Here is a 27,525-nt window from a genome sequence, read left to right on the forward strand (position 1 = left end):
AAAGTAACGTTTTGTCGCTTTTCTATTAACGTTGTCGAGAGGGGTCGCATTCTGATATTTTCGGTAGATTAAATGGTTTTATATTCCTGGTCGGGGATGGAAAAATGTGACCCAAATTGCATCTTAAATTTTCCGGATCTCGTCATATTTTTAAATATTTGTGAAGGGCTCGGACTGGCAATAGAAACTTTTCGTGTGAAGCCTTCGATTTGGTGGTTCAGGGCCGGTCGATTACTTTCGTTGAAGGCTAGTTGAGTTTATCAAGGTAAGGTGGACTGGTCACCAGGGCCAAAGTATTGTTTAAGTCTACCACCTTCACCAGATCTTTACTTTTCGCATTGCTACTTTCCCGTTAAATTTTACACGTTGTGGCGGACAGTTTTCCCTTCTAGAATGTGCTGATTCACTGATTGATGTCGGCCACAGTCGCATTTCTGGAAGCGAAAGAAAGAGGGTTTCCGTAGCTTGCAAGGTACGTAAAAGTTCCTGAAAACAGGATAAATAAAAATGGAGAGAAAAAGAAGAGGAAAAAGAAAAGAGGGAGCAGAAGAAGTATGTGTAAGTGTGGGTGTGTGTGTGGGGGGAGGGGGGGTGTGTGTGTGTGTGTGTGTGAGAGAGAGAGAGAGAGAGAGAGAGAGAGGGAGGGAGAGAGAGGGGTAGAGGGAGATGGAGCTTACCCATCCAGGCAAGCCAGGTAATCCCATTTTTTTTCAAACGTTTTTTGGTCGTACATGGATTGCTGAAACGAAGAAAAATGATCGTTTGTTATTTTGGTTATGCTGGGCAATATTTTAACAAATATGTTCTTTTTTAATATATTTTCGTAAATTGGAAGAAGATGAATTTCGCTACAGTAACTCTTGGGGATACATCATGTATTGAAATGGATATGTTTTGACTTTTGATACCTTGTTGAAAAGAAAGAGAGAGAGAGAGAGAGAAAGATTCCGCGTTTGTTCATATAATTATACAGAAAGCATAAATTGTTTGTTTGACATTGTTGCTTAAACACTATGGCCCGCATTCACAAAATAGGTTTGTCGACAAACCTCCTTCTGTTTCGACAAACCTCCTTTTGTTATTTACAAACCAGGTTTGTAAAAAAACGCGTCAAAACGCGTCATATGACGTATATAAACCTCGGTTTGTCGACAAACCTCCTTTGTGAATTCGGGCCCTTTTCTTGTTCATCATTCTGTGGACATGGAGGAAGCCATATAATTTACATTAACTCTTCGGATTTTCTTAAAATGGTGGCTTTACGCTTGAAATATCTCCATACTAAAAGGACCAATACACAGCAATTGAGATAGCATCATGCCATTATTACACGTGTTTATATCCCTTATTAAAAAGAACCATATGATAACCATGTTTTTTCTCTCCAAATCACCATCCACCATGGTAACCATGGTACCCATGGTATCAAACAATGATAAACATAGGTTTATAAAACAATGAATTTCATTGTTTGATACCATGGTTACCATAGTGGATGGTAATTTGGACCAAAAAAAAAGATGGTTACCATGATTCTTTTTTATTAGATGTTTTCGGAACGGCGAGTGCTACTACTGGACGAGCCAACGACTGGGCTAGACTCAAGTGTGGCCTATTTCTTGATTCTCACTCTACGATCTCTGTGTGACATTGGGTACAATATCATTTGCACAATCCACCAGCCCTCATCTCAGGTCTTCAACATCTTTGATACGTAAGAATCTGTTACCACATTCTTTTCTTCCTAACTCCAAAAGGAATCACCAAGATATATTTTGCGCCGTAGTAGATTTGGGGTTCTATACTGGTGTCAGGCGCTTACGCAGGGGGGCGGGGGTGGGGGGGGGGGGGGAGCGGGGTTACCCCCCTCATTTTTTTAATGTGTGTGTTTTGGAGGAATACCCCCCTCATTTTTTTTAAAATTAAAGGGTGACAAAAAAAGTGACCTTACCACCCGCCCCCCTACTGAACGAAATATCCGTCGGCATAATTTTTCAATTTCCGGGACACAAAACAAAAATGTGCTCTCACCCCCCCCCCCCCATCCTTTAGTAAATGGTTCGGTTTAAAAAAATGTCAGAGGTCAATATGTCAAGCCTCAAGGGTAAAATAGCAGACGTAAAAATGTCAGGAGTAAAAATGTTACAGGTAAAATCTAACAAGTTACTCAACCTTTTGTTATCTTCTTTTAAACAGTTTATTCCTACTCGCAGAAGGCCGGTGCGCTTATTTTGGCGCTAGAACTGAGGCTGTCGGCTACTTCTCGTATATCGGTTATGCTTGCCCTGATACCTTTTCGCCAGCGGACTTCTTTATCGACGTCCTAGCCATTAAGCCTGGTAAAGAGGAAGCTTTACTGGCCCGCCTCAGTGTAAGAACAAAAAACATTTAATTCGGTCAAAAAAATCATAATACAGAGACGGTATAATGACATAGGCTGTTTTTAGTCCGGTTAAATCCATAAGGCATGAGCCTTTATCAGTTTATTTTATCTAGAGAAAAATAGGAAAGATCCTTGATGTATTGGGTATAGTTCCGTACAGTATGTCCCGCACGAAAATGGTTAAAGACCCGGAGGGGAATGACACTGCAAGAATTTACTAGGAGGGCGGACGACAAAGATGTGTGGAACAAGGTTGTAATCAACCTATTTGAACTGAAAAGATACCAAGATAGATAGAAAGACAGAATGTAATATATTCCCCACATCTACCATGCCTAATTGCCTTTCATTTCCCCCTTGTAATAAGTAGGTATAGTATTATTATGTATTGTTATATGCATTTCTTTTTTAATTGTACAATTCAGGGTTAGCTATTTATATGGACCGGATTTGTAGTAAATATACGTGTAATTAATATTAGTAGTAGGCCTAATTAATCATACCCGCACATTTACAGAAAATTAATTTAATCTCAATTCATCAAATTAAAACAATGCCATATAGAGGAAATGCATTTACCCAAGAACAAAAAAACAAAAACCATATGGTATGGTTTGATTTTTCCGATTTAATATTGCGGTCGTGAACTAATTGTGTCTATTCTCGGTCACGCGATATCGATTGCGAGAATTCTTATAAGCATATTTTACGTCAAGGGTGGTATTCTAAAAACTATATGTTATATAACTATATGTTATGTTAATTTGTGTTAAGGTTACGCCCCCGAAAGGCCCATTTCCATTGATTACCCAATTTAGAGCACCTTTTTTGGTGCCTAATTCGTGAGAATTTTTTTTTTGTTACCAGGGGGGCGGGCCCGTCGCCCCCCCCCCCCCCGTGGATCCGCGCCTGACGGTAGCGGCCGAAGTACATAGCCTATTGTCAGGTAAATGTAGTCTCATATTACAGACACCGTTACGTACAACGACTTACTTGCAAACTACATCATGATTATTAGTAATAAGAAGGAGAGAAAAAGACTCATTTTCGAATTGATGCATAGACTTCACAAATTCTAAACGGCTAAGTGATTCCAACGCATTAGATGTACAACTTTGCATGTTTTAAAACGGTGTATGTCATTTCTTAAATGCCTGTATCCTTTTCTCTTACTGATCTCTGAAGGACATCGCTGACACTTTTGATGAATTATGTTTCCCTACAATTTCGAAGATAGAATACGACTTAGAAAAAGCAAGGAAGGGGAAAGATGAGGTAACTTTTTTTAAAATCTTCTTCAGGTTTGTACTATTGTTATGTGCAAGGTGTTTTAGGGGAAGAATATCACAGATATATTATATGGAAAACTTGTATTGCTCTTCCTTGTATACATTCTTTGAAAAAGCAAGAAAAAAATAGCACAATTCAAAAAATGCTTGAAGTGAATGTTAAACATCAACGGTATCAATAAGATACTGATACACTTTGGCAGAGATTTCATATTTCAGTGTACAAATAAAAAAATCTTATGATCATTCTAAGTTGTGAAAAACCCCGGCCCCCCCCCCCCCCACTCAGTGTTATTTAGGGTACGCATATGCTCGTTCCCTCTTTTTGAAAGCACCCCCTATCTGAGGACTGCCAACATTTCCGAACCCCCCTTTCGCGGGCTTTTCGCGGGCTTTTCGCGGGCTTTTCGCGGGATTTTCCTGCCTTGGAGACCCCCTAAATCAGGAAAAATGCTCAATGTACCCCCCTAAATTCGGAATAATTTCTCAGGAGTCCAAAGAGATGAGAGAAAAAAAAAGAAAAAACACCCCCCTTTTAAAGAAATCTCCGGGTGAAAAGTCAAATACACCCCTTTTTTTACAATTCTCGGGCCGGACTTTGTCGCACGAAAAGTACCCCTTTACCGGACATTTTGGCAACACGCATGCGGTCATTTCGAAACCTGAGTGGGGGGGCCGGGTGAAAAACGTAATAATTAAAACTAACAACTAATCTTACAGACACAAGGAAACAGTAGTCACCCTCATAAACTCAATAATGTCGATAAGAGTCATTGGCCCGAATTCACAAAGGAGGTTTGTCGACAAATCTTGGTTTTCGTCGTCATAATTATGACGCATTTCGACGCGTTTTTACAAACCAGGTTTGTAAAAAAACGCGTCAAAACGCGTCATATGACGCACGAAAACCAAGGTTTGTCGACAAACCTCCTTTGTCAATTCGGGCCAATGGGTCTGAGAAGGAGAGAGAGAGAGCAAGAGAGAGAGAGAGAGAGATAGAGCAGAGAGAGACAGACAGAGAGAGAGAGAGACAGAGAGAGAGAGCGAGAGAAAGGGGAGAAATGTATTTGGAATGAAAAAATAGAAAGAATGAGAGAGTTTGGATGAGTGTCATAGTGCCAAGTACAGGTATTGCTTTAAAAAAAAAAAAATCACTTTGGATTTAAAGGTCTCTAAAGAAGTTATGATTCTCAAATTTAATGGTAAATTATTCCAAAGAGAAGGTGCTGCAGCTGAAAAGGCCCTCTCACCACAGACTGTTCGCGTCTTGGGGATCTAAAGAAGATGCTGGTGTAATGATCTAAGACTACGAGCTGGTGTATAAGGCATAACAAGGTTTTGTAAATAGTTTGGTGCCGATCCATTTACAGTCTTTCATGCGAGGAGAAGGACTTTGAATTTTATGCGCTTGTGGATTGGCAACCAGTGCAACATTTTGAGAACAGGAGATAAAAACCTAGCGTCTACCCGTTTTTAACATGCGCCAGAACCATTATTTGGTGCTTGTTTAGAAGGGAATTCACCCTCCTCAAATAAAAAAAAAAAGTTGGCTCGGCCAGACACAAAAGAATGAATAGTGAAAAGTTTGATAAAAATGGGATAATACAAAATGAGTTATAATTATATGCGATGATCATAGTTTTGTGTGTGTGCAAAAGGCATTGTCTAAACATCCAATATATCACCCTTTCCCACTGGAAAGACATGCTTGATACATTATGGGTCAACAACATTTTTCACATGACCTAAAGTTAGTAAAGTGTCTGTTCTACTTTCGAAAACATAAAAGGGGTGATAAAAGAGAGATTTTAGGTCATCAAAATGTGACGGTTCTGTCTGTACAACTAGGGCTACCAGTCCTTAATCTCAATATATTTTCGTATTGCAGGAATCGTTGATAAGAGAAGACGCGGATACCTGGTAAGATTTTAATTTTACTTATCATGTTCACATTTACAGGTTATTATACAAATAATACACAGCAGTGAGGGCATTAGTGAGAATTACCCACACAAGGTATCTTTGGAACAGCCTAACACGCCCGGGGCGGTAGCTGAGGGTGTTTGGACTGTTTTGAAGGTACCGAGTGTGTGTAATTTCACTCATGCCCGAACAAAATACTGTGTTTATTATTTGTTTTATAAGATTTTGTTTTATTTGTCATATGAAATGATGTTTTATAACATGATTTTACTAATGACCGGTCATTAGAATGGGATAATGACCGGTCATTATCCAAATTACGCGTTAGGCAATATAAATGCCTGGTCACGTGTACGCTTTCAACCAATCTTATGATTAGGATCCACGTCATCATCTTATAATGTTTCAATACCACACACTTGTGCAGAGGCACACACATGACAAAGCACACATGTTTGTTATCAGAATATGAAAACAGGGTTAAACATATTTACGTTGTGACACCAAAACCACGTCACCGCGTGGGTACATTATCATGTTCTCATTAGACATCGATCTTCATATTATACAGTGCTTCCCAGAAAAAAGCGAAACCCAGAATTATCGATGTTTTATCATAACTTAATCACAATTATGATTAATAAATGACACATATTCGTAAAGCCTAAATCCTCCTCTTTCATAATGATGCATATTTCACGATCAGCCATGCACACAGAAGACGATATACTCCATGCATGGCTGATCGCGACGAAACGGAGTTAAGTCTTTTGTCAACTATGTTTGTTGCTACGGCACGCAGCCAGTGAAAACGAATTCATTTAGTTAAATTATGGAAATGCAAGCAAACATAACTTTGTTATTTCTGGCCCAGGGTTACACATAAAACTTACCTACGTTCAGGTTTAACTTTTGGGAATGTTTGTTGCATTTGTTTTAGTCATCTTCAATATTATAAAAAGAAGGTTCACTGATACTCCCCCCCCCCAATAATCTTATTAGCAATTAAAATCAGTTAGTGCAATTCTAATTTGATTTAATTTTGTCACAGAAGGGTTATTATGACTTGATGTAAATATTTAAAAGTTATTATCATTGTTTTTTTAGTTGTTATTATTTTGTATTGTTATTAGAAGATATGCGTCTAATTATGACAAGAATTACTTGACAAATTACCTATTGACTACTGATGAACCGCTGATGTTTAACCTTCATTATTTTCAAATCAGTCAGCTGCCTTGGTTTAAACAGTTCGTCTATCTTTTCTGGCGAAGTTCAGTGGGTGTTTCGCGTGATCCTAAACTCAACATTCTCCGTATCATACTCATAGGGGTAAGTCTCCGCCCTATGACTTGATGTAAATACTTTAAAGTTAGGGGCCAAACCCATGTTGGATCGAACAAAAGAAGAAAAAAAAAGGGGGGGGGAGAGGAGGAGAAGAAGGACAAAAAAAAGATTGTGTCGTATTTGTTGACGAACATGGCTTCCGGAATTCCACCAGCCCTCCCCAGACAACCTTGCTAAAGAAAAGGTTGTGCGTAATTCTTGTTTCTTTTTCTATCCTCAACGGCTTTTCCGATTCTATGTCCTTCGTAAGGGAAAGATCAACTCTATATGTTATTTTTTCACCATCATGTCTTTAACAAGCAATGGAAGAAATTAGGAAAACTTGAACTCTCAAAGGAGGTAATATTTTAATTATAACTTCAAACAATAATTGTTATACTTTTGAAGCATGTTGATAACATTATTTGTTCAGTCCAAGTACGAAATGTCATAGTTTGTATATTGTTTTTATTTTGTATATAATTAATACACAACAGACGGCAGGGGTGAACAGATTTTATACCTCAGATATACGAAACTGTTTCGATTTTCTCAGATTGCTTTTGTCATTCTTATAGGCCTCTTTGTATATGAAAGCTTTCTAACTGTAATGAAAGAACTATCCTCGGGGAATTGACAGGAAAGTTCGTATTCTTACGAGATAAACCTACAGCCTGCATTACTGTCGTGTAGACTATCCCATATCATCGAAATAATGGTGACTCTTCATTGTTACTAATTGGGTAACCGTTATACCTCAGTCACGCCGCAGCTAAGGCCGACTGCAAACCGACCGTTCGCGAAAATGTACATTTTTATTCTATGTATTATTGGGTCTGGGGTCGGTCGTCTCTGTGTGACTAGGGTATAACACCACCTTTCTCTGTTTGTTTCGGTTTATATTTGTTGTCTTCCCCGAACAGGTGGCATGTGTGTTAATTCAGATGTCCTACGTGCACCTGGAGGAGACCTACACTGTATCTCGTGCTAACAACATCCAGGGTCTTCTCTTTCTCCTTGCATCCTTCTTCATCATCTGGAATTCACTCCTAGTGCTTGCGGTAAACGATGCTTTATTTTATCCATATTGTTCCCGACAGCCCAATTATTTGCAACGCCCCTATTTTTCCAATATGTATATGGTTTCTATGGTAGTACCCATCCTATTTAATTTTCTCTGTGATCTCCTCTCTCGGCCCGGCCCCCCGCCCCGGGAAAAAAAAACGTTTAAAAACACGTTAATATTTGGGGGACGTGCAGAAAATCAGCCAAAGGGAGGGGGACATTATCCCCAATCTGGACTATGCAATTTATTATTCTTAATATAGCTTAAGGAATTCATTCGTAATGTTTCATTATTTAGGCTGATGTGAGTTGGTCTAGTGGAACCGTCAGTGGTAAGCCTATAAAGCTATTTGTTTTCACCTAGAAACTTACTTTAACGGACCCCTTTACGAAACTGAATAACGTCTTTCAGATAGGTCAGTTCCAAAAACCTGAATCAATTTTTGACAGATACACGTCTATAAAAACGTAATTATGAGGAGGGGGGGGGGGGGGGGGCGTTCGTGTTGACATTTGAACCCTGTTATGGCTGTGACCAGACGTAAGGATCTATCATCTACGTACGAGTTGAATCCTGGCTACGAATATTCTTGATCAGAATTTCTGGAATTTTGTTTTTTACCACCAGGTTCTGCCGAAGGATCTACCGCTACTTATTCGAGAGCACCAGGATGGCCTATATCAGCTGAGTGCATATTACATCACTACCTTCCTCGTTCAGGTTGGTTGAGTAAGAAACGGCATGGATATATGTTTGATTACGTAATACGTCCTTCTTATGTTCGTACATTGACTACTACTTTCCAATAGGTGATAGACAAGGCCTTTGATCTTGCATTATGTTGATTTTGTTTAAGTCTTTGCCTTGCGCTCGTGTTCAAAGCACATCATCCTGACATTGTCATCTCCATCCTCAACCTCCGATATTTAAATGCTCTTTCTTAATGATTGTTTTTAAGAGCATCGTTGGTACAATCTTCATGATCGGCTCCGTGTCATCAATCTATTTCGTGGTTGGCCTCAAGAGAGATCCTAGCAGTTTCTTCATCAATCTTGCAGTTCTCATCATCATCTACCTAATCAACGTCGGATTCGGTGAGAACCTTGTCATTATAATGTATGTAATTCAGCGTCATATATATATATATATATATACATTGTGTTTATATTGTGCTGTTGAGAAGGAAATAAATGTTAATAAATACAAATACAAATATATACAGTTGGGCCCAAAAGGTTTCATTGACAAAAGTTGTCCTCATATTTTTGTTTACAACTTCACACATTCCGGTCAACTATTCTCCTCATGAGAACAGACAAGTTGGGTATCTCCCTAATGGATCTATAGGACACCTACCCCCTGGACATCCACCCCGGATAACCACCCCAGTCAACTACCCCCCCCCCCCTAGGACAACTACCACCGGACAACTTCCCACAGACAACTACCCCCTACGACAATCATCCTCTAGGACAACAACCCCCGGAAAACTATCCTAGGGGGTAGTTGTCCTAAGGGGTAGTTGTCCGGGGGTAGTTGTCCTAGGGGTTAGTTGTCCGGGGAGTAATTGTCCTGGGGTTAGTCGTCCTAGAGGGTGGTTGCCCTAGGGGGTAGTTGACTGGGGGTGGTTATCCGGGAGATGGATGTCCAAGGGGTAGGTGTCCGGATATGCTCCCTAATATACTTAGTTTATATTTCATAAATTTATATTCACTTTGAAACATATATATAGTTTATAACAGTTTTTCTTCTCCAGAAAATCAAAGGTTCTAAAGTTTTACATACAACCCCTTGTTACGACTTCTAAATTAGGCTTTAGAAATTTATGTTTCTAAAAATTATTAAGGCATTTTACTTAAATGAGTGATGTGAAAATTACTTAAGAATGTGATTTGACAACATGTCATTCCCATAATCATAATAATTAATTCAAATTAATGCAAATCTCTATACATTTGAAGCAGTGTTCAAATTTTATCATTACAAAATGCAAGGAGGTGAAAGAATGAGAATACCATTGTCGTAATTGAAAAGGGTTCACATTAATTAATACATGTCCAAGAGCATTGCAAACATGGTGTCATGGGAAAGTACTAGGAGTATATAGCAAGGATATCCTGAAGCGTGCTATTGACTTGCGCAAGGCAGGTTCTTCGTTGAGGGGGGGGGGGGGATATCGAAGACTCTCATCATACCTAGGTCATCTGTACAAACCATCATACGCAAGTACAATGTTAATTGGGACAGTACACTCTATCAAGGTCGAGTAGAAACCGGAAGCTCACTCCAACAGAACGTATACTTGTCTGCAAAGTGCAGTTAAACACAAGGATGATGTTCGACAAACTTTGAAGGCTTGAGGATCCAAGGTGTTGTCCACTATACTGTACTGAGGGTCCACCGCGATCATGGACTAAAATTCTTTTGAGATAGAAAGAATCCTCTTCTCCAGGACCATCATCGCAAAGCCCGAATTATTTTTGCTAATGAACTCTTCCAAAAAGACAAGGACTTCTGGGCGACAATCCTCTGGTCAGACCAGGGAGGTGGGAGGACAGACGAGACCAAGATCGAACTCTTTGGCCACAGTGATCTTCAACGTTATGCTTAACGACGGAAAGAAGAGGCCTTCAACCCTAACAACACAGTATGGAGTTGGCAGCTTCGGGTAATGGGGGTATTTTGCATCAAGTGGTCCTGCCTCACTTCAGGAGATTGATGGCGTCAGCACTTCATGAAGTAAATGAAGCAGTCAACTCAAAACATAATCTGGGTTCATAATTGATTTGGGTCCAGTGTCGAAGCGTGGGCCCAGTCTTTTTTTTGGGGGGGGGGAGGGGGAGGGGGTGGGAAATCTTTAGTCTACTCTGTGTTTTTTTATTTTTTAATATGGGAAAAACTATTTTTCACCATGTGTATACCTTTTGGCCCAACTGTAGCTATGAACCATTAGTCCCCAAGTGAAATTCTGTTGTTGGTTTTATCAAGCATGTTGAGAAAGTCATTAACTGCTAAAAACTGCAATTGACGGGGTGACTTAATTAAGAGTCAAATAATCAAAGTAAAAGACGGGTTCTACCATGAACATGATCACTTTTTTTTCTTCTTGACGTTGATCAAATAATATTTGCCATTTATTAACCTACATGCATATGAATTTAATCGTTACAGCCATGTAATAATATTTCTGATATGTGTCAGTTTTATAATAACTAGGAAACAAATGATGATATTCGTTGTTATCGTTGCTGTTTTTGTTGTCTTTTATTTTGTTATTTATTTGTATCGATAGATGCCTTGATATCTGCTATCTGTGAGGCTCCGGGTAAGACCGTCTCGAATGCAATCCCTTGTGTGATCTTGTCCAATGTAACCGGGGGATACTTCTGTACCCTGGGGTAGGTTTGTAACGAACCCTGCGGTTTGTTTGTAATTATGATAATTCTAATCCTTCTCTCACATCATCCATCAAGTTCATGCTATTAAAAAAAAGTTAATAATGTTTGTATTTTGTCTCTTATTTATTACGCAACATTTTGACGTTCCTGGAAATTATCTACGGGAACAATTATGATCATTCATGCTAAAAAATAGTTACTATGTTTATATTGTCTCTCTTATTGACTTACACAACATTTTGAAGTTTTTAAAAGTTATCCGCCGAAACGATATAATCGAAGGTAGTCATGTCATCTCCCTGATCTTTCTAAGGTCAATAATTATAACGGTAGACGGGTATAAATAATAAAAGTCTGTTATTGATACTCCGGACTGAAAGCCGCATCATTTTTCACATGTCTTTCCTCTACCCATTAAAAAACTAAAAAAAAAATGATTTGATTAACAGGTCTATGCCCCGGTTTCTGGCTCCGATTCTCGCCATTAATTGGCTGCCATGGGATACGAATTGCTGTCTATCAACCAATGGAAGGGTGTTTCTGGTATAGGTAAGTTCTGACTCACTTAACCCGAACCATTAACCTGTCGGAAAGTTATGAAATTGGGTTATTTCATCAATGTATAGATACGACAGTTAGAAAATACCAAATATATTAGTAACAGAGAAGGGGGGGGGGGGGGGGGGCTAAAGGTTGCAGCCCCCACGAATGTTAAAATGACAACAATTGAGGCAATCACAAACCCTTATTAGGGCAGTTGCCACTTCATATTGGAGGAGCCTACTTATCCTTGTAATATACATTGTAGGCCTCTATTTCCTTTTTCTTCGTTGCTTTTTTTGTGATGACATTTTCACTTGGATATTAATTTTGTAGAATAATTTGTTTACTACGCCCCTGCCCCACTTTTCTGAAAAAAGGTGCTTTAAAAATTATGGTTCAGCTTTTGTAATCGTGGAATATTTTAAAGCCTTCTCAACATATATCGTCTGTTCGGAGCCAGAAGAGTTTTAACTCTGGGTAAAAGTTTAAAAAGTAATGCCCTTTTGGTTCCAAACCGACGATACGTAGCAATGCATAAAATTGCGATTAATAAATAACATTAATTTCGTTCAAACATAATTATTGTATCGCATAAATCATTTTGTTCCAATCTTGATATAGAGTGCGACGGTAAACTGTGCCTGTTTGAAGATGGAGAGGGAGTTTTGAGACACTGGGAGCTTTCCCAGGTGAGTGATATTTTCTTGAAATGAACACGAAGGTTTACAGTGTAGTAGCGTGAGTCCATCCATATAAAGGAGGCACTTGAATAATGGGAAGGGGGGGGGGCACCGGTCTTACTCGTAAACATGGAATGCGAGAGGTGGTTATTCCCCGTTCTTTACCCTGTGCCCTTTTCCTATGTTCCCTTTCTCTCTTTACTTCCATTTTCTTTATTTGTATTTTTGGGAGTGAGTGAGAGAAAGAAGAAAGAAAGGAGAGAGAGAGAGAGAGAGAGAGAGAGAGAGAGAGAGACGGACAGAGACAGGGGAGAGAGATACACAGAGAGATAGAAAGAGAGTGATTTACACAGCCGGTAGTATAAAATGTTTTTTCTCCCCATTTCATTCTATATAGAACGCATTCAACAAGGACATGACGTACATTCTGTGTCAACTCGTCGGGTATCATGTACTGGCTTACATCGTTCTCTCTATGAAGATGCGTTTCAAGTGGGCAATTCGATGATTTCCCTTCCAGACCTCTAGATCTCTGTTACCATGAACAATCGTATTTCCAATTCGTAAATATCAAAAGTAAGGCAAACCCTTACTATAAAGATCCAAACTTAGTGATTTCCACCCAGATGGATATAAAATTTGGTTTGACAAAACCATGAGCTTAATTCTAACACATTTTAATATTGTATCCGTTTTTCTTTCCATATTGAATTAAGTACATTCTTATGATACACGAACTTGAATGTAATCATTAGAATGTTGCCTAATTTGTTTACAAATGTAGGCCTATATATATTGGAAGTAGGCTAGATACTATAATGCTAGCCGTGTAGATTGAGAGTTCTTTAAGGCTGCACATAAGGTGCGCAATTATAAAAACGAATGATGAGGTACATGATTTATATTTAAATTACGTATAAGTTCACAATTTCCTTATTTAGATATAGGATTATGTGTGTTTCCTTTTTGCATAGTAATAAGGATGTAAAAATGTATTGGAGAGGTAAGATCGGTTCTAGGACGATTACCCCCGACCAATTATCAACGAGACAATTACCCTCCCCCCCCCCCAAGGACAACCACCCGAGGACTGTTACCCCGACCAATTACCAACGAGACAATTACCCCCCCCCCCAGGACAACCACCCCGAGGAATGTTACCCTGACCAATGACCATCGAGACAATTACCCCCCCCCCAAGGACAACCACTCCAAGGACTGTTACCCCGACCAATGACCATCGAGACAATCCCCCCCCCCCCCCCCCCAGGACAACCAGCTCCGAGGACAATTACCCCAAAGGACAATTATCACCCGAGGACAATTAATCCCACTTAAAATTACCCTCTTTGACAATCACCCTCACCCCGAGGACAATTACCCCCCGAAAAAAACCCGACTTATTATCGGGGTAGACTTTCCTTTTAAGGAACAAGGGCAAACCTATCCAAAAAAGTTTGAGTAAAATCGGATAACTAATAAGGAGGTTATGAATTTTTAAAACGCGTCATATGACGTACGAAAACCAAGGTTTGTCGACAAACCTCCTTTGTGAATTCGGGCCAATACTTTTCTTTGTGTCGTAAGTCCAATGATCTCGTATTTAAGTTGAGAAGTAGAATGTCAACTTTCAGATGGTACAAGCGTTCCTTTTGTGTCGTAAGTCGGAGGATCTTGTATTTAAGTTGAGAAGTAGAATAGCCAGTCTTTTTCTTTGTACACATTCACATTATTTAGCCCATACTTATCCAATATTTTGTAAACTAAAAACATTGCAAATCGCTGACATTCACAATTTTCAAACTGCAATCTTTATGTTTAAATTTTGAATAAATACTATACCTTTGGCATTTCGAAATATTTTTGTTTACAATAGTGATATACATTCTTATCCTACACGACACTCATTCGATTTCCACATTCATTCAAAGCATCGATGAAAAAATGTTTAATATCTACATATTCAAAAACGTTATAAGGGTCTTAGAGGTTTTGATTGTTTGTTTATATAAATTAATTTTAGATGACCAGTTCATTAACAATACGAATCGAACACTTTCTTCACCTGCACACATCCACTTGCACACACTTGCAATTTTGTTTGTTTGTTTCTTTAATTTCTTTCAACTTTTTATTCAAATACTTTCTGAACAAATCTTTGTACGTGACACTCTATTCCCCTACATACTCCTATAACAGCGCCATGTACCCCCTTCCCGGCTGCTATCTACTCAAGCATTCTTGCCTATGATAGTTGGCCTCTGCATTTATATTGATTATTTTTACTTACCTCTATACTTTCAAGCTTTCAATCATATATATATATATATATATGCATTTGTATGTGTGTGTATTTAAAGTTGTCACTCTTTATGTAAATCAATTATATTATATACTATTATTATTATCAATAAATGCAGAAACATCTGCTAAAAAAAAGTTGGTACAATTGTTCCTTTACTTTGAGTCGTAAGTCCAAGGATATTCATATGTTACAAGCTTTCCTTTTCTTTGAGTCTTAAAGTGAGCAATATTTTTTTTTGGCTCCCTAAAATTTGAAAATCGCGCCGGTCGAGAATTCGCTCTGTGGGGGGAGGAGTGGGGGGGGGGGGGGGAGGAGGGGGGGGGGGGGGGGTAGTGAGCACTGAAACTACATCTTATATAATTTAGCCATCAGTTGCAAAAAATATGAGCTAAGGTTTATTTCCATCAATCGAGAGCAAGTTCACATGATTAAAGAATGCATACGTAATTAGAACATCAACAAATCGTAAGCTCGATTTCCTGGCCCCAGGGGCCGTCTTAGGGCCCTTTGTGGGGTCTAGGGGGCAGAGCCCACGGGAGCTCAGGGGTTTTAAGGTATTTAATTACGGTCAGATGAGCATCAAGGGGCCGTCTTAGGGCCCTTGGTGGGGTCCAGAGGGCAGAGCCCCGGAAGCTCGGGGCTTACGGTCAGATGAGCATCCAGGGAACCGCCTTAGGTCCCTTGGTGGGGTCCAGGGGGCAGAGCCCCGAAAGCTCGGGGGTTTTAGGCATTTAATTACGGTCAGATGAGCACATTTTGATACCTCATTTGTGACATTGGCAGGTCACTTATTTTTTCTCCCTCTCTCTTCGTTTCTTTTTCTCTGTAACATACTTTTTCAAAAAGTGAGGGGGCTCAGACCATTATCCAGGCTGGTATTGTCAGATTACTTTAAGCATATTGTAATCAAACTCAGTGATATTTTCCAAGCAAACTTATTTATTTTACTGCCGGATAGATCGCGTTCAAAAATTAAGAAAAAAACATGGCACAAAGAGAATACATTATGCTATGTTATACAAACATTGGTGATGAATAAATTATGGAATAAAATACTTTTAGTCATTTTGTTTTCATATACCATCCTTGAACTGTTTTCTGCTAAGATGACAGTATTGACAGTATTATGACACCGGTCACTAATATTGTATTGATATGTGAATGAATAAAGCAAAGACTATTATGATGAAACAAAGATAATTTATAATTCAGATGAAGAAGAAAGTTATTGCCATTGACTAAATTCTGCTGGAATTTCTAGGAACATACTTGTATTCTACTCATGGCGCGGATCCAGGATTTCTTTGGGGGGGGGGGGGGCAAATTTGAAATTATGCGAGCCAAATATTAGTACGTAATGGCAACCAGCAGTGGCGTAAAGAGCAAAAACGTTTTTTTGATCCGCATCACCCCACTCTTACATGCAGGCTCCGCTGAACGTTCTTTTTAAAGTGGGTGGAGGGAGACTAAAGTATTTACGATCAGGTAGAGCGTAGCGTAAATTGGAGTGGGGTCTAGGGGTGGAACCCCCGGAAGCTCAGGGGGTCTGGGCATTTAATTACGGTCAGACGAGCATATTTTGATACCTTATTTGTGACACTTTCAGATCACTTATTGGTGTGGGGTCCAGGGGCGGAGCTTCCGGAAGCTCAAGAGTTTTAGGCAATAACTTATGATCATATGAGCACCCAGGGGTCAGGCTTAGGTTGGGTCCAGGGGGCAAAACCTCTGAAGCTCAGGGGTTTTAGGCGTTTAATTACGGTTAGATGAGCAGTTTTTTAATACCCTATTTGTGACACTGGCAGGACACTAATTGGCGTGGGGTCCAAGGGGCGTTGCCCCTAGAAGCTCAGGGGTTTCAGGCATTTAATCACGGTCAGATGAGCATATTTTGATATCTCATTATTTTGCAACACTGGCAGGTCAATAATTCTTCTTTCTTCTCTCTTTTATTTCTATTTCTCTTTAATATACTTTTCAAAAAAAATTGGGGACTCGAGGCCCTCGATCCCCGCCGTTCCGCGGGCCCTGATATGTAGGCCTCTAAATAAGCATATTTCTTGCCTGACTGTAAATTTAGGAATTTGTCATTTTCCAACAGATGCATAAAAAGTATAATCTATTTAAAAGTGAGAGAAAAAATCTCGAAAAATTATGTCATTTCACCAACATTTGTAAATCACCGGTTTCGAATTAGAAAAATAAACCACGTTTAATATTTGAAGTCCCCCCCCCCCAATCTACACCTTGTTGGCGGGGAAAATTGCAACTGATCTCCTGTACCTTTAATTATTTCTCTTTTTTTCTTTCCCTTTCTCTCCTCTTTCCCTTTTCCTTCCCTTCCTACTCTCTCATTTAGGTTTGCTGGGGGAGGGGGGAGGGAGAGGGGGCAAGGGCCTTTCGCCCCCTCCCCCGATCCACGCGTTGTTGGCACCTAAATGGAATGAAATGTCTGTCGTTCTACACCCCTCGCTCTATCTCTCTCTTCCTTTCTCTCTTTCTCCCAATATCTCTCTCATCTGAACGTACTATACCGCGAAGATACCGACACCATTATTACAAGTGCAACACAAATCCATATACATGTATATCAATAGTTTAATGAACAATATTAATCTCCGTAAAATACATTCTATATTAGCTTTTTGAATATAAACATTCTTAGGCCTTAACAAAAACAAAGATTTCCGACCGACTAACACATGTTTTGGTACCTTAAGGGCAATACAACACCTTTTTTGTTAGGCCTTATGGGGCATTGCAAGAAAGTTGCGATTGATTGCAAGTTGCAAAATCTGCAACTGATATTTGCAATCGATTGCAACTCAAGTTTCTTGCAACGCCCCACTAGTCTCCTAAATTTCCTAGGGTTTTGGGGGGATTAGAGTTTTAACAATTAAATTGAGTTAATTAGATCTAGCTTTTATTCTCCCCTCTCTCTCTCTCTCTTTCTCTTTCTTACTAATGGGGCGTTGCAAGAAAGTTGAGTTGCGATCAACTGCAAGACTTACGCTTGATTTTTGAAATTTGTAATTGATTGCAACTTTCCCGCCCCATTAGACTCACACTGTATTTCACATACAGAAAATTTAGCTGTTGAGACCATCCCAAAGCATTGGTTTTGTCTCATTGAATAACATCACAATGCCACTGGCTTAATGTTTATCAGTTGCCTTCAAAAAGCTAGTTTTATACAAGTACATCTATATATACAAATACAAATTTGAAATATACATGTATCATATCACAACAAATATTTATGAATATGCAGTGGATTGATCATGACCTTTACAAAAATACTGGTCTCTTTGAAATAAAATGATTTAAGTTTTCCCGGTCTAATTCATCAATACTGATGCACAGTTGTTTGATTGCTCATCAGGATCAGCATGCAATTTGCCTTTAAGCCTAACAAAAAAGATGTGTATTGCCCTTTAGGTGCCAAAACATGGGTCGATGGTAATTTTTTATTTTTTTTAATACTTTTTTTTTTACTCCCTCAGTCTTTAGGCTGATATTTCCCAGTTTTGAAGTTAATACATTTTTTTCTCTAAAAAACGGTAAACAATAAAATAAAATTTAAAAGCCGACCGAGATTTCAAGATTTTCGGGTCGGTCGCAAAGGGCAATACAACATCTTTTTATAGGCCTTATTAGCATTCCACTTGATTTTTAGGGCAAACGATAATTCAAATTCACACAGCATGCCTTATTATAATAATAACAGTTAATTCTTTTTTTTTAGCGTTGTTCAGGTCTGCAGGCCCTTCTCAATGCGCTTTACAGATATATATTATTACCCGGTCATCGGATTCAGGCTTACCCACACACAATCACACAATGTATGGACATTCTCCACTCCCTGGGGGGCATCCCAGCCAGGCGTCATTTTTACAAGCGCACACTTGCTCATCTAGCCACATTAAACTTTCGCATCCTACCGGGTACCCATTAAAGGTAAAGACCAGTTATGGTCATGCGATTGCATTGTGAAAGAAACGTTGTGGAATCGATCAGAAAAGGTTGATCATCTAGCATCTAGCATCTGCAAGGTTCTGGAATCATCAAAATGATAAGAAATTTGGCCCATTCTTCGTAAAGTTACAAGCACTATACACAGAAAGATGCATATGGGACTACCCTATATCTCTCACGGACCATGAGAGAAACAAATTTACCAAATATATGAATTAGTAGGCGGTTTCCCGGCAAATTTGTTATCATCGTGTATTAGTCAAAACATATTCTTTCACATGATTGGTAATGAGAGCTTCCATTTCATTTTTTGAAATTAGGGCGTTTCCAATACTGGTCTTTACCTTTAACACCTGGGTGGAGAGTGACAAATGTAGATCAATGTCTTGCCAAAGGACATTAGTGCCGCGGTGGGACTTGAACCACGGACCTTGAGATCGACATTCCGATGACATATCCACCCTACCACGAAACCTCTACAAAATGGTATAAAATGGGCAGTGACATTTTAATCATATCCAGAGAGCAGTCAAATTCATAAATGCTTGGGAGGTTAAAAATGGACTTGCATCAAATACTGACTGGACGAGTGAAAAAACAACAACTTGAATTTAACAAATACATGATCACTTCTGAGAAGTTTTTATCTCAATAGAGATCACAGATTTTCATGTGGAATGCATTTTTCTTCAATTCTGAACTGAAGTCACATTTTAAGGGCATGATGCAAATAGCTAGCTAATAGCTATCTCTGATTTCGAATTTATTCTGGTATAAATCTTCATGCAACATATGAGTTGCTCCAACCAATATACATGTACCTTGAATGCTGTCCTTCTCATATACGTTTCTCTGTTCAATAGGCAAAATCAAAATGGTGCAAAATTTGTAGATACAAAAATGTGTCAAGATAAAGGGAGCAACAATTTTTTTCTTTTCCATCGTTGTTGCCAATATATGCCCAAGAATATGTGTACAATCTTTCAACACAGACTACTGCAATCATTTTTGTATACTTTACAATGCACTTTACTTGCAAAGAAATGACAGCCGTGGTCTAATTTCTGATAGGCGACAGAATACAGATTTTAGCATCTATTTTGCATCTCATACAGCCCATACATGTAGATAAGAATTTGTGGTAAAATTTGAAGTTCTTTGATTTTTTTTCTTTATATTTTAGTTTATGCAACTGAAATTATAATGAATGGATAGCAAAACTCTATACTTGAGGTGACTATTATAGATGAGCGTCCCATTCACTACGCCATCTTAAAGCAAATCAGAACGACTGATGGGAAGTTCTGTCTGAGATGGAATGCAGTTTCACTATGACTAATCAACATTACATTTACGATTATATAATAGTGGCATAGTGGTATTCACTTGGTGTTTAACTGAAAGATTTCAAATTCAAACCTGGCACAAATGTCTTGGCAATCATTCAATAATGCTGTTGGAAGCGAGAAATGCACTTACTGATTTCAAGAATGTTCTATTCATAATTAAAAACAATGTACTATCACAGAGAGGTTTTGAGTTTTGCATCAAGCTAATGCTAGAACTTATGGAAAAAAAGCCTGGGGAGTGTTTTACAAAGACTAAGATCGACTTTAAGTTGGATTTAACTATGGCAGACAGTTCATGCAACTGTTTGCTCTCACCATTATGATCTTGGATAAATTTGTTTTCTTCAATAATGAATAATAAAAAATGTAAATTCTGTAGATTTGTGGGCATGTTTTGTCTGTCCCTTCAGAGATCAATAACGGCCTGCAATAGTTAAGTCCAACTTATATTTGATCTTAGTCTTTGTGTAACACCCCCTGGACTGGAAGAGGACCTGAATACTAAACCAGAAGGTTTTAGTGACCAGGCCTGGTGTGACTCCCAGCTCTAAATAAAGCCCAGCAGTCCTTTAGGTATTTTAAGAATGAACATGGAAATTGAAAACCTGTTATGTGGTATGGGTTTTCTGCTTCTCATTAGAAACTAATTACAATATACAATGTACAGAGGGAATATGCATTGTATGTTATTTGTATAAAACCACCATACTATATGATAACAGAGGCAAGGAAAAGACAATCATCAAAAAAAAATTGGCATTACTGATTCCCGTCTATACAATATACATACATGTACATTTGATTTCCTACAAAACCAATGGCCTTGCCATCAAGAATGAAAGCACTAGGACAAGTGGTGCTCATTTCTTTCACTTTCTCTTTTGCTCTCTCTCTGTCCGTGAGAATTAAAAAAAAAAAATGATTATAAAGACCTCTGAAATTGTATGTTACTCAAATTTGTTGTAAGATGCTACTGAAGAATACATCTGTGTAAAATTTTAGCCCATTTTCTTCACAGTTGGGCTTCATTTAGCTTCAGGTGTCTTAAATCAACAAAATAGTTTGAATAAAACACCAAGTTTAACAAGTTTAACTAGGCGTTTTTGGGTGCGCCTGTAATCCAGCTACCAGTGGAAGTTACAAACTGATTCAGCTAGGACGCAGGCTCGAAACTGAGTCACATCTTTTGGATGGCGACGTTTTAAGGTCGGTCCCCAGACGTAAATAATCATATCTGATTGATACACGTCTGTAAAAACCCAATACACACGCACAAGAGTTGAATAAAGGAAAACAAAAATCAGATAACCGAGATATTACAACACTGATCAGGACTGATTGCACCCATGGCAGATCTTAAGTTTTGCATTAGATATCTCTGTTCTGACCTGGACACATAATGCAAAACTAATGTCACCAAAGTCTGTTTGTTAGTTTCCGCCTAAGGATTCCCAAGTCTTGATTGCATCACTGAACTCTGTGGACAGTCACAATTAGACCTAAATTTCACTTGACATGTCTCATACCACTTTTAACAACACCATCTAATATGGGGTCAATAACAGGGTCAAGCATTAATCATCATATTCTTTGGTGAGGAATGGAAAAGAGTTGTTTTATAAACAAGCCATGGTTGCAGCAGAGGATCTTAGGAAGCTCCTCTTTGCTTTACTTGTTGTAATATATACATTTTTATTTCTTTGGGGAAACACTAGCCAGTAGCCATGCCAGCAGACTTTGAGATCACAGAGATGGCTATATAAATCACAGTCACTCTTAACAAACACTCAAGAAAGATTACCAAGAGTGCTTTTCAGGACTCCCCAATCCTCCCTCTCTCTCACATGGTGCTACCACAAGCCTACTGTATACATACATTTTTGTTTCTTGGGGAAAACACAAGACATGCCAGCAGACTTTGAGATCACAGATTTGGCCATATAAATCACAGTCACTCTTAACCTGTTGCCTGTGGAATTCCCTCAGTCCCATAGACTGAATGTAGGATCCACTCAGTTCCTGTAGGCAATGGGTTAACAATCAAACCTGTTCAAACCATACCCAGGAGTACAAATGTTCACTGTGGATATTGCATCTAAATCATCTTTTTGTACCAGTTCCTTTCGCCTGAGCTGCATTCCCAGGCCTAAGCGGCTGTTTCTCATGCTTACATTGTATCCTAGCAACCAACTGCTCTTTCCAGTTGCTCTCATCCACGGCCCTTGCCCAGGTCGGGATGGCTGCTGTCGGTAAAGATATCCCGGCCATAGCAGCTCGGATCTGGTCATCCGCGGCCATCCCTTCTTTCCTCTGCTCCAGTGTCTGTTGTGTATCGGTGTGTGCGACCTGGCTAGCAGCGTCTGGGGCGGGGGTGGCCGAAGGAAGGAGTTTGGCAAGATGAATGGGGAGGTTAGGCTTGGTGGGGTCTGTGCTTGTGCAGGTTTCACTGTACTGGGAATATGCTGCATGAGGCATGTCTTTTTCAAGCTCATCATCCAGGCTTCCTGTGGCAGCACTCGGTTTGGGTTGTGCTGAAGCTGTCTCTTTGTCATCCTCATCTTCAGCTTCATCATCATCATGCTACAGGGTAATGACACAGTAGATCTTTTTTGTAATGTATTCATATATAATGCATAAATCTTTGTTAAGTGACTTTTACAAATGATTTCATTCACCAATTACAAATAATCGTATGTCAGGCAGAATTTTTGAATTGCATACATTGATTGTTACTAGGTAACCAGGGGTGATAGTGAGCACTAAAAAAGGAATTTTGTTTCCTTCTTTCTCAACCACCCTCCCCTTGAGTAAAAAAAGAAAGAAAAAGGAATTGGGGGGGGGGGGGGAATTGCATCTAACAACATTCCCCCCTTTTGAGTAAGAAAATTGGGGGGAAATAGGGAAAACTGGGAAAATAAGGGAAAAATCAGGGGGGGGGGTGGGGGGGGGAGAAGGAAAAAAATTGGGGAAAAAACAAAATTTAAAAAATTGGGAAATAAAAAAAGAATAATCTGGTGAACCATTTTAAATCAGGTAATTATCAGGCCTGGGTAACAAGCTAACAACCATAAATGAACAGGCAACCTGCATTGGTTTGAACATGGGCAAGACAAGAAAATGACTATTCATACCTCTTGGTCCTGCATCAAAAGTTGATAACCCCCATACTGAGCACCTCCCCCTGTCTCTGCTCCTCCACCATCATCACTGTCTTCCTCCTCGCTGCTCATATCACCTGCAAATAATCATAAGAGTCAAAACTAGTTTAATATAATCCAAGGAAATGTCAAGTCAAAAACAAAAGGTGAAAATCAACGGGGTATTGAGGGGGGGGGGTGCTCTGTGGGTTTTAGAATTTTAAAGAAACGACACCCTTAAATCTGTGTTTTTTCTATGACCCCCCCCCCCCCCCCACTTATTCACCAGCTGGCTGATTCGCGGCTGAATATTTTCTCACGGATTAAGCACAAAAAAGCCAAAAAAAGAACTCCTTACCTCTCCCCTCCCCCCACCCCCTTATCCTCGGACCAGCGCCCCTGATGTATACTGTATAAATAAGATGTAAAGAAGGTCAAACCTGCATTCAAGACTGAGTTGTAGTCCTGGGGTGGTGGCTCCAACTCGTCCTCTGCCTCCCTTAAATCTGTGTTTTTTCTATGACCCCCCCCACTTATTCACCAGCTGGCTGATTCGCGGCTGAATATTTTCTCACGAATTAAGCACAAAAAAGCCAAAAAAAGAACTCCTTACCTCTCCCCCCCCCCCCCACCCCCTTATCCTCGGACCAGCGCCCCTGATGTATACTGTATAAATAAGATGTAAAGAAGGTCAAACCTGCATTCAAGACTGAGTTGTAGTCCTGGGGTGGTGGCTCCAACTCGTCCTCTGCCTCCTTTGTTGACTGGGGGTTGTTGCCAGGCTCATTAGCTTTCGGTATTGGGCTCATGTTGTTTGCCCTTCAAGAGGACTGTAGGTCTCCAAAGTGATGAAACTTTAGTTTGGTTGTTAGTTTGGCTTTCTTTGGTTCCAAAAGATGAATGCACACTGGTGGAAATAGAGAGAGAATTTTGTAAACATTATTGGCAAAGATACAGTCACTTGGGAAGTTGGGACATCAAATGTAACAATGCCACCGCTGTCAATGGATGTTACATTTTACAAATGTTGGATTAACGTCTTTATCCCTTCACATTTAAAATGGCCAGTTGACTTTCATCCCACTAGCTCTAGACAACGTTTTGTTATACAGCGATTTGCAGGCCTATAAACGTAATATTTTCTTTTCTTTGTCTTTGGTTTTGTTAGCTTTGTTTATTAATGATTTTATGTTCTAATTTCCTTTGTAAAATTGTAGACCTATTGCAATGACCTTGCAAATAAAATCTAAAGCCAAATTCTAATGTGTAAATTTATTTGAAGGACAATGCACTATTGCACTCAGAATGTGGGAAAAATAACTAGTCTAAGTTTAAGTAGTCTAAACTAGAAGTAGAATCACTTTTGTTCAGTAAAATAAAATCCTTAAGCCAGGCTTAAGACCTTAGTTTATAGGCCTATAATGAAATAGTTGGAGTTTCAAAATCTAAGCGAACTTTGCCTTTGCCTTGGAGTTTGGTCATCACCATGATCGATCACCCCTTCATTCTTCAAACATTTGATACTCACACAACTCACGTCATACACCAGTTATAAATATTCATAATACCGCGTACACAGAATCTGATGCGATAATTGATCAAATGATGAGATTTCATACACAAATTAAAAGTGCAAAGCAATGTTTACTAGACTCTAGATCAATGACATGACATCGCCAAAAAAAAAAATCGACGGATCGCATCGGCGCGGCACGAGTTGCTCGCTCGCCCTCGGGGCCGGGCCGGGGCGGCCGCCCGGCTTGACAGTGCATTGGGCGTGATCAGTTTGATCCAGTCATCACTGCAGTGTCGCCAATGATTTGAAATGTGATACTAAATCTACATTCATTCTAGATACAACGTCATAAAAAATAATACTGTACAGGACTGATCTTCAACGCTCCACAACCATGAATAAACTTTGATCAAACCAATTTTATGTTACTTTTTACAGCTCTTACATTAATTTGATCTTGACCGCAGAGTCGAGCCACCCATCACAGCGCTAGCGCTATCAACAATACCATGCAATATGAATCGTCTCTTATTAATCTTGATTAAAATCGACCCGCATCCACTTCCGTACTTTTTGTTTCGTCCTTTTTCATGCTGTATCGACTAGCTTGCACCACCAAAATTAATCTAATCTCTCTCTCTCTATCACCCACTCGTGAAAGGGGGGGGGGGCAGGCGCGGAACCAGGGGGGAGGCGGGGTCGAGCGGGCCTTGCCCCCCCCCCCCGCAAAAAAAAAGAAGAGGAAGAAGAAGAAGAAGAAAAGAAAAGAGATCGGGGGGGGGGGGGGCGAAAGGGCCTGTTGCCTCTCCCCCACCGATCAAAATAATAAGAGAGAAGGACTGAGGAAAGGGAAAGAAAAAAAGAAATGAAGAGATAACGGGAAGGAGAAGAAAAGAAAAGAATGGGGATATCAGTTGCAATTTTCCCGCCAACAAGTTGTGGATCCGGGGGGGGGGAGGTCCTTGCCCCCCCCCCCCCCCGCCCCCGCCAAAAAAGAGAGAGAAGGAAGGGAAGGGAAAGGGAAAGAGGAGAGAAAGGGAAAGAAAAAAATAAGAGAAAAAAGAAAGGTAGGGTCCCCCCAAACGTCTGCCAAAAATATAAACAAAAAACAAACGAAAAAGAGAGGAGAGAAAAGAAAGAAAGAGGACGTATAAGAAATAGAAGCAGACAAAGAACAATTTTAAAATTCAGACAAGGATTTAGAGTCGAGAACGGTACAACAAAGCATCTTCTTTTTCTAATTTTAATGAAACGTCAAAGCTTCCGAGCTTCGCGCAGGAGGGGGGAGGGGGACTGACGAGGATTATTTTCGAGGGGTGTGACTGAATTGAGACAAGGTTTAAGAGTTGCGAATGGTACAACGAATCGTATTCTTTCTCTAATAATTTAATAAAACGTAAAAGCTTCGGCGCTTCGCGCGGGAGGGAGAAGCTGAATTCAGACGAGGATTAAGAGTCGAGAACGATACAGCGAATCATCTTCTTTCTCTAATAATTTAATAAAACGTCAAAGCTTCCGCGCTTCACGCAGGAGCTGAATTAAGACAAAGATTAAGAGTCGAAAATTGTAATACGAATCGTCTTCTTTCTCTAATGGTTTAATGAAACGTAAAAGTTTTCGCGCTTCTCGCAGGAGAGGGAAAACTTAATACAGACGAGGAACATTTTCGAGGGGGGGGGGGGCTGAATTGAGACAAGGATTAAGAGTCGAGAATGGTACAACGAATCGTCTTCTTTCTCTGATAATTTAATGAAACGTCAAAGGGGGAAGCTGAATTCAGACGAGGATTAAGAGTCGAGAACGGTACAACGAATCGTCTTCTTTCTCTAATAATAATTTAATGAAACGTCAAAGCTTCGAGCTTCGCGCAGGAGGGGGGGGGGGAGGGACTAAATAAGGACAAGGATTAAGAGTCGAAATTGTAATACAACTCGTCTCCATCTCTAATGGTTTAATGAAACGTAAGAAGTTTTCGCGCTTCGCGCTGGAGGGGAAAACTGAATTCAGACGATGATTATTTTCGAGGGGGGGGGAACTGAATTGAGACAAGGATTAAGAATTGAGAATGGTACAACGAATCGTCTTCTTTCTCTAATAATTTAATGAAACGTCAAAGCTTTTGCGCTTCGCGCGGGAGGGAGAAACTGAAATCAGACGAGGGTTATAAGAGTCGAGAACGGTACAGCGAATCGTCTTATTTCACCTTTGATTTAATGAAACGTAAGAGGGGGGGGGGGGGCTGAATTCAGACGAGGATTAAGAGTCGAGAACAGTACAGCGAGTCGTCTTCTTTCTCTTATGATTTAATAAAGCGTAAAGGGGGGAACTGAATTAAGACGAGGATTAAGAGTCGAGAACGACAACGAATCGTTTTCTTTCTCTAATGATTTGGGGATTGAACCCCCCCCCCCCTTGGTAATTTTTATGTGTGTGTTTTGGAGGAAACCCCTCCCCTTTTTTTTAATTTAATAAAAAAAAAAAAAAAAATTATGCCAATGGCTGACCTAAAAAAGGTGACCTTACCCCCCCCCCCCCCCAACGAAGAAAAATGTCAAATTTTCAAATTTCGAGACCAAAAAAAAAAGTGTCCTCTTACCCCCCCCCCCCCGCTTATTCAGCGGCTGACTGAGTCGTT

General features: G+C 39.7%; 2 protein-coding genes and 1 long non-coding RNA gene across 4 annotated transcripts; 2 read left to right on the forward strand and 1 right to left on the reverse strand.

Annotated features, from left to right (window-relative positions):
- Positions 1 to 407: 407 nt before the first annotated feature.
- LOC756067 lies at positions 408 to 2,531 on the forward strand. Its single transcript, XR_004062114.1, has 3 exons — positions 408 to 472; positions 1,548 to 1,714; positions 2,197 to 2,531. It is a non-coding gene; the product is annotated as an uncharacterized LOC756067 (long non-coding RNA).
- Positions 2,532 to 6,787: 4,256 nt separating this feature from the next.
- LOC105443292 (ABC transporter G family member 21-like) lies at positions 6,788 to 13,728 on the forward strand. Its single transcript, XM_030974759.1, has 8 exons — positions 6,788 to 6,927; positions 7,845 to 7,982; positions 8,615 to 8,707; positions 8,946 to 9,081; positions 11,280 to 11,385; positions 11,835 to 11,934; positions 12,550 to 12,617; positions 13,006 to 13,728. The coding sequence occupies exons 1-6, from the start codon at positions 6,796 to 6,798 to the stop codon at positions 11,932 to 11,934; spliced, it is 705 nt and encodes a 234-aa protein (XP_030830619.1). The 5' UTR covers positions 6,788 to 6,795; the 3' UTR covers positions 12,550 to 12,617; positions 13,006 to 13,728.
- A 5,797-nt stretch (positions 13,729 to 19,525) lies between these two features.
- LOC105443293 lies at positions 19,526 to 25,394 on the reverse strand. Of its 2 annotated transcripts, XM_030974566.1 has the most exons (5): positions 25,336 to 25,394; positions 24,127 to 24,281; positions 23,815 to 23,869; positions 23,369 to 23,472; positions 19,526 to 22,817 (listed from the first exon to the last, which is right to left on the reverse strand). In XM_030974566.1, the coding sequence occupies exons 2-5, from the start codon at positions 24,181 to 24,183 to the stop codon at positions 22,338 to 22,340; spliced, it is 696 nt and encodes a 231-aa protein (XP_030830426.1). In that variant the 5' UTR covers positions 24,184 to 24,281; positions 25,336 to 25,394; the 3' UTR covers positions 19,526 to 22,337. The 2 variants fall into 2 exon arrangements, with proteins under 2 accessions (XP_030830426.1, XP_030830425.1); XM_030974565.1 differs by lacking the exon at positions 23,815 to 23,869 and having other exon boundaries at positions 24,072 to 24,281.
- Positions 25,395 to 27,525: the final 2,131 nt, after the last annotated feature.

Source organism: Strongylocentrotus purpuratus, unplaced genomic scaffold (genome assembly GCF_000002235.5).
Source record: "Strongylocentrotus purpuratus isolate Spur 01 unplaced genomic scaffold, Spur_5.0 spur5_scaffold_7, whole genome shotgun sequence".
In the NCBI taxonomy this organism is placed as follows: Eukaryota; Metazoa; Echinodermata; class Echinoidea; order Camarodonta; family Strongylocentrotidae; genus Strongylocentrotus; species Strongylocentrotus purpuratus.